Source organism: Salvelinus sp. IW2-2015, linkage group LG15, assembly GCF_002910315.2.
Source record: "Salvelinus sp. IW2-2015 linkage group LG15, ASM291031v2, whole genome shotgun sequence".
Lineage (NCBI taxonomy): Eukaryota > Metazoa > Chordata > Actinopteri > Salmoniformes > Salmonidae > Salvelinus > Salvelinus sp. IW2-2015.
The window spans coordinates 14522101-14534628 of NC_036855.1; the positions used below are offsets into that span (position 1 = coordinate 14522101).

The window sequence follows — 12528 nt, forward strand, 5'->3', positions numbered from 1 at the left end:
GTAGGAGGCAGACATTGATCTGCTGTAGGAGGCAGACATTGATCTGCTGTAGGAGGCAGACATTGATCTGCTGTAGGAGGCAGACATTGATCTGCAGTAGGAGGCAGACATTGATCTGCAGTAGGAGGCAGACATTGATCTGCTGAATTTACCTGTTGTCGTCCAGGTACATGGAGCAGAGTAACCTGCTGATGGAGCAGAGGAATGACTCCCTAAAGTCCTCAAGTGAACACAACCAGGCCCGGGCGCTGCAGGCTGAGCAGGATAAGGTACATCACCCACCTTACGTCTCTATATACTGTTATCACCCTGCAAGGATCAACAAACGTTCCCTTATACTCTCCCAGCCAGTGGCAGTATGAGGTGTGATTATTTAATCCCATAGCGATGGCTCTAGGAATTCTTCTCATGACAAAAGGGTTTATTACAGTATTTAACATGGCTGTGGGGATTTCAGTGGCGTTTTACGTGAACTTTGGTGTGTCTGGGGACTAACAATCTCACTTCCATCCACTGTTCCTGGCTGTTTGTCCTGCGGTGTTAGTCTCAGGACCTTTAGTAGTGACCATTCTCTCTTTCCAGCATGCTCTGCCTCAGGACCTGGGCTTGGGCCAGGTGAGCCTGTTTGCTCACTCTCTACCTCCCTCCACTCGTCATCTTCCCCATCCCCCTTTTCGCTAACTTTTCATTTATTTCATTTTTCTTCAACCCTTCCCTCATTATCAGTCATTTTAATCTTCTTCCCACAGGGTCATGCTGTTCGAGTCCATGTTAACTCTGTCTCTCACTCATCATGTCCAGCCAATCACCACCACTGTCAACTCACTCTCTATGGCTGTGTCCCAAAAATGTGAGATGGCCTCCTTTCCTCGATGCCTTTCGTTCATGACCACTGGAAAAAAGGTCTAGAAATGTACAGTTCCCACCATGTTGCTTTGCTTCCAGTCAGATAAGTGATCATAAAGGAAAGAAGATGAGGAAACTAAGCAAATTTGAGGTTATTGGGACACCAGCCTGTCACTGGGCTGTGTATTGTATAAACAGACAACACTGGTGACTAACAGTGCTTGTCTCTGTCCCTCAGGTACGTCTGACAGAGGAGCTGGCCACGTGCACATCACGGGTGTCCCAGCTGCAGCAGGAGGCCACGTCTCACCAGCAGAGGGCTACAGAGCTTCAGAACAAACTGACCTCCGCCCTGCAGGACGGCGACACACACTGCACACGCATCTCCTCCTTAGAGACCCAACTGGAAGGTATGCGCTACTGTTACACAATGTGTTTTATTTAGAGAGGTGAGAGTGTGTTCATCTTGGTGTAGGACGGAGGAAGTGTCACTAAAGGGGTTTGTGTGTGTGTAGAGCTGAAGGAGACGGCAGAGAGAGGCCAGGCTCAGTACCGCACAGAGAAGCAGAAACGCAAAGGGATGGATCTCCGGGTGAACAACATGGAGGAGGAACTGCAGGACCTGAAGGCTGACAAAGACTGTATGGAACGAGTGAGTATGGCACACAGTAAATATTCTTGTTGGTTTATCTTTTGATTTGAGCACCAATGCTTACGTCAGTGTGCGTGGGCCTCCTCTCAGATGTCCATGGTAGAAATTGCCCAGAGGCAGAGATCTAGGATCAGCGTACAGATCTCAGTTCAGCTCTCTTCACTCCTAAACCTTAACCATTAGTTTGAGAAGGACCTAAAACTGACGTTAGATCGATGTCTAAGGGTATCATCATCCTTCTTCTCAGATGGTGTCGGACAGGAAGAGGAAGTGGCAGGCAGAGAGGCAGCGGTGTGATGAGGAGATGGAGGAGCTGAGGAGGAGCAGCCAGCAGGACTTGGAAAGTCTGAGGACACAGCTCCGCAAGGCCAGGACCAGCACTGGCCAGGCAGCCTCAGAACAGGTACTGTACAGTGTTTCCCCTATATTAATCAGCAGCGGCGGGCTCCACTATTAAATCGTATGATGTACATTTTTATGTATATATATATTATATTTATTCTTTTTGGGATGGTAAAACATTTTCAGTTTAAAGTTAAACAACTAAAACCAGATATAAAGTATGTAGAAAAGATAATGGACCTATATATTTGAGAACTAACAGCCACCAGAGTAAAAACTAGACCGTAACTAGGTTTCTATCCAATTTGCGACAGATTTTCATGCGAATATTCTAAAATCTGCATTTTCCCACTAGAGATGTTTCCATCAAATGACTTTTTGCAGGATAAAAGGCTGTGTGTGGTGACGTAGTGCACATAAAAATATTTGTTTTTGCCATTAAATTCCCATGTACCGAATTAAAAATACAAGTTAAATGGGTTTCCGTCACATTTTCAACTCAACTCTACAAAAACTGTTATATAGCTGGTCCACTCTGGTCTTGACACGTGAGCTCTAGCCTAATCAACAGCTCACAGATGCATTGCGGGTAGGCTACCTACATTATGAGATTATTATGGATATGAGCAATATTATTTGTCAAACGGAAGCTAAGTATCGATCATCATGTCACCAGAATAAGACCCTCAGTATTTATTGGAAAGGAGCATCAAGCTCATCACCGTGCACATTCACCACCCTGTAAAGTTCATTAGAACTTATTTCATTTGTAGCCTAATAAACTGCAGGCTTTCCCCGGTCGTAGTGGGAGGACCATAAACCATATCATGTGACTCCTAAGTTCACTTCGATCTGATGGTTATTATATCAATATTTGCGCATGAAGGCGTTTCCCCCGCCATTTCTAGCATAATACATTTTACAGACACAAGATCCTGCCATGTAGAACGAACCAATTGTCAGCATTTCTAAAATTGCAACATGAAACGCCGGTACAATCAGCCCGGTCATTACTTTTTCCATGCCTCAGGTAATTCATCCACATGAAATGGTTGGATGGAAATGTTCTTACACAGGGAGAATCTACAATTCCAAAAATGTCATGGCATGGGGCCCCTATTGAATTAAAGAATCTTTGAGTCACTTAGATAGTATTAGAACACGGCACAAGCCATGGCAAACTGTGTAGAATTGCAGGAAATTGGCTTTAAAGTAATTGTTCAGTGTTTCCAGATTATGAAATATTACCTATAATTACTTACAATAGGAGCGAAATAGTTTTCCTTCCCACATTTTTTTGGGGGTGTGAGTTAACAGAATATGAACTTTTTAAAGAGATTTGCACTGGTCAATTATTTTAAACCTGCACATTTTCTCTCAGCCCCATTGCAAAATGTGTAGCATTGCAGGAAATTAGCTTTATAACTGGTATTTTTTTATTTTCAGCGCCATGTCAGCCCCATCACAACACCCCCATTCCCTACACTAACTTGGCCACCGCTGCTGAAAAAAATCCTAGGGTAAACACTGGTGTATGTGTATAGTCTATAGGGAGTGATAAATAATAACACAAATATTTACACAGCTAAATCTCCTTTTGGATAAGTTTTTTTGTCTATGAAGAGTCATTTTGTGTGTGTGCCTGACTGTGTGCGTGTCTATTGTTTTTGTGTGTGTGTGTTCCAGCTAGCCCAACTGCAAGCAGAGCTGGAGGAGGAGTGGAAGGGGAAGTGTGAGCAGGCGTTGGCCTCGGCCAAGGAGCAGCAGGGGCGTGAGATGGCCGAACTGGCAGAGCAAAGAGACACACTGGAGCAGAGACTGACCCAGCTACAGGAAAAGGTCAACAGCCTAACCCATATTATACCGTACACACAACTTTCTCTCTCGCGACGCCACTTTGGACTCCTGAGTTCATACATCGTTTTATAATGCGTGGCTAAGGGGTTTTTGTTACTGTTGTTCTACAACTATGGAATGACATAAGTACAAGGCTGTGAAATGACATATTCTGTAGCTTAATCTGTGAGAGTAGTGGTGCGGAACCCTAACTGGGCTCTCTTTCATTCTAACAGTTCTCAGCTCTGAAGCAGTCCAGGGACTCAGAGGAGCAGTGCTTGTTACAGCAGCAGGGACAGGACGAGGAGCAGCAGGTCCTACAAGAAAAGGTATTGATCTGGTTATGTGTTAGTAATAGCATTAGCAGCTAACTCTCTCCATAATGTCATGAAGCCCTCTTTCTCTCGCTCTCTCAGTATTCAGGCCTGGAGGAGCAGTGGTCAGCTGTGAGACAGAAGCTGGAGGGGCGAGTGGCTGAGCTGGAAAGGAGGCTGGCAGAGCAAGGGGGCCAAGCGGACAATGCAGGACAGGACACTGCAGGGGAGGTGAGAGGGACACAGAGCCATGTTTTCTTTCAGACAGCTGTGTCTTTCTTACCTGGAAAAATGGGCAGTAGATATTTGGTTTAAACCAAAAATTTGAAAATACATTTTTTAAAGTAGAACTACAGCCTTGAACCATATGTCAGTCTGAACTTAAAGGCCAAAGGCCAGTAAAATAAATTAAAATAAATGCTCACCTTGAAGTGTTCTGGCTACATGATGAACACAGGCTAGTATTCTTTTTCAGAACGGGAGGTTGACATTGCCCAATTTATTTTCAAAGCCTTGGGGAGAAGTGTATTGTTTGTATAATGTGACATGGTGAAAGCTGTACTTTGTTATGCATTAAAAATATATATATGTGTGTTTTGTTCACACATACTTAAAGTGTTTTATAAGCCCATACGGGCTGCGCACTAATTGGCGTACGACACAAAAATCAATCAAACTGTATTTCATGTTTTGACCCTGGCCATGTTTTCCTGGTAGGTGAAGCGTGTAATGAATGGAGTGTTTCACTCTCTGAGGGGGGAGTTTGACCTACACGAGACTTACACAGGCAGCACTGTGCTCGGAGTAATCGTCAACACCATAAAGGTACAGCATCTCTTCAGGACAATGACAAAAACTGTTATCTCAATGTGTTATTCACAATGAAGATGGACTGAAAAGGATGTGGGTGAATTAATGTTGGTCTTTGTCCCTTTACAGAGTGTTACCTTGCAACTGCTCAATGGTACTGAGAGACGTTCATCCCATCTGAGGGAAGAAGAGGTGGACAGTGATGTGAGGCATAGAGAGGAGAGACCAGCTCAGGATGCTCATGGGAAGGAGGAAGAGGAGGAGCAGAGGACAGAGCCTGAGCAGCTTAGTGAGTCCTCTGTGCAGAGGGAGGGAGACCCCAGAGATGTGCAGGAGAGGGCTCACCTTGAGGCAGTACCAGAGACAAAGAAACCGACTCGAGTGGAGCTAGAGGCAGACACCGACACAGATCCAGAGCACCAACCACTCTCAACCCAGCCACAACCACCATCTCCCCAACCACAGGGAGAGATCACCACAGAGCCTTCTGAACCCACTGGCATAAACCCTGAGGAGAATCTGCCCTCTGAGATAGGACAGAAAACTCAGTCCGAAGGTGACATAAGTAGCCCGGAGGTGAAGAAAGTGAGTGTGATTATTGAGGGTCCCCTGGGTGAACTGAAAAGAACTAGCTCCAAAGCCACGGGTCCTCAAACCCAGCTTCCACCTCCACCAAGCCCTCTGCATGACAGTCCTGGGAAAGTAAGGTGAGTTTTCTAGCGAGACCAGTGAAATACACAACCCAGTCTCATTCAACTGAGCCGCATCTATGTTCATAATAAGTCTGTTGTCCCTTGCTAATATGCATGAATTCCTGCACCTCTCTCTCTGCCTTCTATCCCCAACCCCCCTTGCTCTCCCTCCTTGCTCTACTCTATGTCCATTCTCACTTGTGTGTTCTATTCTCTCAGTCTGACTGAGGGAGTAGGAGAGGAAAATGGAAAGGAGACATTTTTCCAGAGCACAGCCCCAACCAAACCCCCACCACCACCCACTGAGGAGGAGGAGGATGAGCTGGTGAGGAAGGATCAGTAGAGCCACACCAGTTCTCTCAGATTTATACACACTGGTTCTGTTCCCCTTGTTTGTCAGTAATGTTTGTCTGTTACATGGCCTACTGAATAGTACATCAGGTAACATAAAGCTGGTTTCAAGATATAATTCAGTGGCAGGATCCTCTGTTGTTGAATGTCTATGACAGGAACTTGTTCTGAATTACTTAATTCATTTCCGAACAGTCTCATAAGTGTTTTGTGGTTGGTCAGCATAGGATTACTGAACACAACTCACATTTGATATATTTTTGCCATGTTTTCTAAGAGCTTGAAGGGGCGACCTCCCCCAGCCCCTCTGTTTGGYGATGAAGAGGATGAAGATCTTGACTGGCTGGGCTGAGCTGAGCAACAACTGAAGTGATAAGTCTTATGAGTCTTGAAGGCCATCCTCTAGAGAGATGATTTCCACTGTCCTAGAAGAGACTATACCTGGATGAACATGTAGTGAACTCAGTCTGTCTGAGATAAGGCAACTCAATGTGAGTGAGAAGGACGTCCTGTCTGACTGCTCTGAACACTGTGGTTAGAGACCTGTGCTGTGTTGAGATCTTTTGGTCGGACCTGACTGCTGCTGCCGTGAAACCACATTTAATCAAGTATTGATTAAAGGTGGTTTCCACCAGAACCCCCCCCCCCCCCAGGCAATTCAAAGTCAATCAATCTTTATCTGTTAGTCCTGTCATTTGTTGACTTCATTAGGCCTTAAATTAACATTTTTGGTCTCTAGCTGATGATTTTGCTTGTTTTCCCTGTCATGTTTGTCTGTTTGTTTTCAAGGGTTTCAAGGCGGTCATGTATTATGTGCTAATGATAAGAGGGCTTGCTTCTTCAAGAACTTCTAACTTTTACACATTTTTGCTAACCAATATTCATTCCAGAAAATAAAATGCATAGAATACGTGGACATCTATTGTTGTTTCCTTTCCAACTTGACCTTTTCTTGTATTTCGTTAAGATATTGCACTAGAGCGATTTCTGGATCATTTTGGGGATGACATCCAGAATCAAACCAACAACTTGCTAAATTGAATACTGATACTTGCAATTAAAACATTTAAACACATTGACAAAAAACTGGGTCAGAATTTGGTGTTGATATACATTTACATAACACCATATAATCAAGAAATATGCCCAAGATGAGCAATGTCATGAGTATGGAGAGCTGTCCATGGCATCCTCCGAGAAAGGCTGGGGGTGGGTGTAAAAACAACTTTGACCAGCAGGTGGAGAAGAACTAGAAAGGTAGCTCTTGGGTAGCTAGTGTTCTTGCTAACAAAGTTGTTTAGCTAGCTCCTACACTGATTTTTCTTAGCCTATTTCATTTACTTGTCTGGCTTGCCCTCCCATGAGGTACGTATGCGTTGCACGGATGGTTTTTGCTCAAAGAATATCAGCAGAGTTTACACGGAACCCAAACCGGCTGCGCGCGTGCGCTGTATTGCATAAATGTATTTTGCCCTCCCACACCAAACGCGACCACGACACGCAAGTTAAAATATCAAAACAAACTCTGAACCAATTACATTAATTTGGGGACAGGTCGAAAAGCATTAAACATGTATGGCACTTTAGCTAGCAAGTGCAAGCTAACGTTAATTTGTCTTATTTAGCTAGCTTGCTGTTGCTAGCTAATGTGTCCTGGGATATTTTTTTATTTAACCAGGTAGGCAAGTTGAGAACAAGTTCTCATTTACAATTGCGACCTGGCCAAGATAAAGCAAAGCAGTTCGACACATACAACAAACACAGTGTTACACATGGAGTAAAAAAACATAGTCAATACAGTAGAAAAAAGGTCTATATACAATGTGAGCAAATGAGGTAAAGGCAAAAAAAAGGCCATGGTGGCGAAGTAAATACATATAAGCAAGTAAAACACTGGAATGGTAGATTGCAGTGGAAGAATGTGCAAAGTAGAGGGAAATAATGGGGTGCAAAGGAACAAAAAAAATACAGAAGGGGAGTGGTAGTTGTTGGGCTAAATTATAGATGGGCTATGTACAGGTGCAGTAATCTATGAGCTGCTCTGACAGCTGGTGCTTAAAGCTAGTGAGGGAGATAAGTGTTTCCAGTTTCAGAGATTGTTGTAGTTCGTTCCAGTCATTGGCAGCAAGAGAACTGTGAAGGAGAGGCGCCAAAGGACAGAATTGGTTTTGGAGGTACCCAGTAGATGATATACTGCTGGAGCGATGCTACAGGTGGGGTGACTGGCTATTGGTGACCCGCGGAGCTGAGATAAAGGGGGGAACTTTACCTAGCAGGGTCCTGTAGATTGGACCTGAATCAGTGGGTTTGGAGACGAGTAGAAGCGGATGGCAGACCAACTGAGAAGCGTACAGGTCGCCAGTGGTAGGGTAGTATATGGGGCTTTGGTGACAAAACGGATGGCACCTGTGATAGACTGCACCATATTTATTGATGAGGGTATCTGGAGGTGATTTTGTAAATGAACATCGCGAAGTCGGAGATCGGTTAGGATGGTCAGTTTTACAAGGTAATGTTTGGCAGCATGAGTGAAGGATGCTTTTGTTTTGCGAAATAGGAAAGCCAAGTTCTAGATTTAATTTGGGATTGGAAGTTGTGATGTCAGTCTGGAAGGCAGGAGTTTTCAGTCTAACCAGTAACCTAGTATTCGTAGTTTGTCCACTGATTCTAAGTCTCGACCGTCCACGAGTAGTGATGGTGGGCAGGTGCAATGCCAGCGTCGGTTTTGAAGAGCATTGCATTTAGTTTTAGCTTGTATTTATTAAGAGCAAATTGGAGCCACTGTAAGGAGCAGTTAGTATGGGCATTGGAAAGCCGTACTGGAGGGTTAACACAGTTGTCCAAATGAAGGGCCAGAAGTATACAGACAGGTGTCGTCTGCGGAAGGTGGGCTCAGAGACCTCCGCCAGAGCAAGAGCGACATCATTGAGTATATCAGATGAAGAGGAGTCGGTCCAGAGATTGAAAACCCTGTGTCACCCCATTAGAAGACTGCAAGACGGCCTGAACAACAGGCCTCCGATTTGACCAACACTGAACTCATAGTCAGAGAGAGTTTGTTGACCAGGCGAGGCAATCATTTGAGAACACGGATATTCGAGTCTGCCGATGAGGAGTGGTGATTGACAGAGTCGAAACGCCTTGGCCCAGGTCAATTGAATACGTTGCCAGTATTGTTTTATGAGGTGGTTAAGATAGTCGTTTAGGACGTTGAGATTGGCCTGAGGTAGCACCCATTGACCAGCTCTGAAACCAGATTTGGCATGACGGAGAAGGTATGGGTGGATTCGAAATGGCTGGTAATCTGTTGTTGACTGGCTTTCGAAGAAAGGGCAGGGAGGATAGATATAGGTTCTGTAGCAGTTATGGGTCAAGAGTGTTCCCCACTGTTTGAAGAGGGGGATGGATGGCCGCAGCTAGCTTTCCAATCTTTGGGAATTCAGCGATACGAGAGGCTGATAACAGGCTAGTATAGGGTTGCAACAATTCGGCAGATCATTTTAGAAAGAAAGGGTCCGATTGTCAAGCCCGGCTGATTTGTAGGGTCCAGATTTGCAGTTCTTCAGAACATCAGCTGACTGGTTTGGGAGAAGGAGAAATGGGGAGCTTGGGCGAGTTGCTGTGGGGGTGCAGTGCTGTTGACCGGGTAGGGTAGCCAGGTGGAAAGCATGGCCAGCCGTAGTAAAGATGCTTATGAAATTCCAATTATAGTGGATTTATCGGTGGTGACAGTGTTTCCTATCCTCAGTGCAGTGGGCAGCTGGGAGGTGTTTTCTTATTCTCTGGACTTTAGTGTCCCAGAACTTTTTGGTTGTGTCTGAGAAGCAAAATTTCTGCTTGTCAAAAAGCTAGCTTGCTTTTCTAACTGCCTGTGTATATTGGTTTCTAGCTTCCCTGAAAAGTTGCATACCACATGGCTGTTTCGATGCTAATGCAGAACGCCATAGAGTGTTTTGTGTTGGTCGAGAGGCAGTAAGTCTGGAGAGAACCAAGGGCTATATCTGTTCCTGGTTCTAAATTTCTTGAATGGGGCATGCTTATTTAAGATGGTGAGGAAGGCATTTAAAAAAAATAACCAGGCATCCTCAACTGACGGATGAGATCAATATCCTTCCAGGATACCCCGGCCAGGTCGATTAGAAAGGGCCTGCTCGCTGAAGTGTTTCAGGGAGCGTTTGACAGTGATGAGTGGAGGTCGTTTGACCGCTGACCCATTAGGATGCGAGGGTGATCACTGAGATCTTGGTGAAAACAGCAGAGGTGTATTTAGAGGGCAAGTTGGTTAGGAGATATCTATGAGGGGTGCCCGTGTTTACGGCTTTGGGTGGTACCTGGTAGGTTCATTGATAATTTGTGGAGATTGAGGTCATCAAGCTTAGATTGTAGGATGGCTGGGGTGTTAAGCATGGTCCAGTTTAGGTTGCCTAGCAGACGAGCTCTGAAGATAGAAGGGGGGTATCAGTTCACACATGGTGTCCACAGCACAGCTGGGGCAGAGGTGGTCTATAGCAGGCGGCAACGGTGAGAGACTTGTTTTTAGAGAGGTGGATTTTTAAAAGTAGAAGTTCAAATGTTTGGGTACAGACCTGGATAGTAGGACAGAACTCTGCAGGCTATCTTTGCAGTAGATTGCAACACCGCCCCTTTGGCCGTTCTATCTTGTCTGAAAATGTTGTAGTTAGGGATGGAGATTTCGCATTTTTGGTGTCTTCCTAAGCCAGGATTCAGACACGGCTAGAACATCCGGGTTGGCAGAGTGTGCTAAAGCAGTGAATAAAACAAACTTAGGGAGGAGGCTCTAATGTTAACATACATGAAACCAAGGCTATTACAGTTACAGAAGTCATCAAAAGAGAGCGCCTGGGGAATAGGAGTGGAGCTAGGCACTGCAGGGCCTGGATTCACCTCTATATCACTAGAGGAACAAAGGAGGAGTAGGATAAGGGTACGGCTAAAAGCTATGAGAATTGGTCGTCTAGAACGTCGGAACAGAGAGTAAAAGGAGGTTCCTGGGGGCGATTAAATAGCTTCAAGGTATAATGTACAGACAAAGGTATGGTAGGATGTGATACAGTTTCAACTGCGAAACTGTTCCAGTTTCAACTGTTCTGCCTGCGGTTATGAACCCCTACCTGTCCCAGACCTGCTGTTTTCAACCTCTTAATGATCGGCTATGAAAAGCCAACTGACATTTATTCCTGATTATTATTTGACCATGCTTGTCATTTATGAACATTTTGAACATCTTGGCCTGCATTGCTTGCTGTTTGGGGTTTTAGGCTGGGTTTCTGTACAGCACTTCGAGATATTAGCTGATGTACAAAGGGCTATATAAAATAAACTTGATTTGATACAGTGGAGGTAAACCTATGTATTGAGTGATGATGAGAGAGATATTGTCTCTAGAAACATCATTGAAACCAGGTGATGTCATCGCATGTGTGGGTGGTGGAACTGAAAGGTTGGATAAGGTATAATGAGCAGGGCTAGAGGCTCTACAGTGAAATAAGACAAACACTAACCAGAACAGCAATGGATCAGGCATATTGACATTAAGGAGAGGCATGCTTAGTCGAGTGATCATAAGGGTCCAGTGAGTAGTGAGGTTGTTATTTTACCTGAAATGCACAAGGACCTCTACTCCGACAATTAATCCACACATAAAATGGCCAACCGAATCGTTTCTAGTCATCTCTCCTCCTTCCATGCTTTTTCATCTTTGAACTTATATGGTGATCGCATCTAAACTTTCATTGTATTACCATGACAACCGGAAACAAAGTTCGTCTTTCAATCACCCATGTGTGTATAACCAATGAGATGGCACGTGGGTAACTGCTTCTATAAACCAATGAGGAGATGGGAGAGGCAGGACTTTGAGCGCGATCTGCGTAAGAAATAGAAAGTTCTATTTTTAGCAATTGGCGTCGCAGATGGTTGTTGACGCGCGTGGGCGCAATATTCGAATAACATGGATTTCTAAATGTATTTTGCGATGCTCGCGCACGCGACGTGTCTGGTCAGCATGTTACTGTAGAAGTGGCTGGCCTAGATAGCTACTGTAAGCTTCTCTGGATGTTTTGAAGTTGTTTCCTTCCAATGAATGAGAAGAATGGGGCTTCGCCAAAAAAGTAGTCAGTTCTTTTCTAATCTACGTAATAGCACACTACTTGTTATGTGTTATGCTAGCATGGACACTGGGAATAGCTAGTGTGTAGCACATGTACAGGACTAAATGATTGCACTTACTCATTCTCTCAAGTGTAGTCCATGGGCAGCCTTGATACATTAACCACCCTTAGTGTGGTTATCAGAGTGGAATGAAGGCCGAAAGACCCTTAAAGTGAAGTTGCTCTACAAGACGAGAATTTTGCCACAGATGCCTCTCAAACTCTCCCCTCCAGCCAGTCACAAGCCCACCAGAGGGAGCACAACACAAGGTTGGAGAGGTGAGAGAGAACAGAACAGAGTTATAGCCTAATACAATTCAATATAGTAAGTATATTGCCATTGGCCAAACCAGTATACTGCAACAGAAAACACCCCCCAAAATTGAGTCCTACATTTTAGTTGAATATGTTTAAAAGTTTGACCAATAGATTTGCATAAGGGTCTACATTTGAAGCAATTACAACTCTCATTCTTTGCAGTGCAGATCTCCACTTTCCAGGGTTTAACTCTGTTG

At 44.6% G+C, this 12528-nt stretch overlaps 1 protein-coding gene across 4 annotated transcripts in view; it reads left to right on the forward strand.

The window, feature by feature from the left end:
* LOC111974848 (FK506-binding protein 15) overlaps window positions 1-6759 on the forward strand; it is a 16238-nt gene extending 9479 nt beyond the window's left edge. For 3 of the 4 annotated variants that reach the window (XM_024002890.3, XM_024002889.2, XM_024002891.3), the window contains 11 exons: window positions 167-269; window positions 1085-1256; window positions 1362-1498; window positions 1746-1901; window positions 3527-3679; window positions 3913-4005; window positions 4093-4221; window positions 4708-4815; window positions 4930-5507; window positions 5712-5817; window positions 6121-6759. In XM_024002890.3, coding sequence (XP_023858658.1) covers window positions 167-269; window positions 1085-1256; window positions 1362-1498; window positions 1746-1901; window positions 3527-3679; window positions 3913-4005; window positions 4093-4221; window positions 4708-4815; window positions 4930-5507; window positions 5712-5817; window positions 6121-6195 — 1810 coding nt within the window. In that variant the 3' untranslated portion in view covers window positions 6196-6759. Of the gene's footprint in view, window positions 1-166; window positions 270-1084; window positions 1257-1361; window positions 1499-1745; window positions 1902-3526; window positions 3680-3912; window positions 4006-4092; window positions 4222-4707; window positions 4816-4929; window positions 5517-5711; window positions 5818-6120 lie in introns of those variants that run through there. The other variant, XM_070446949.1, reaches the window with a different exon arrangement.
* The last annotated feature ends 5769 nt before the right edge of the window (window positions 6760-12528 follow it).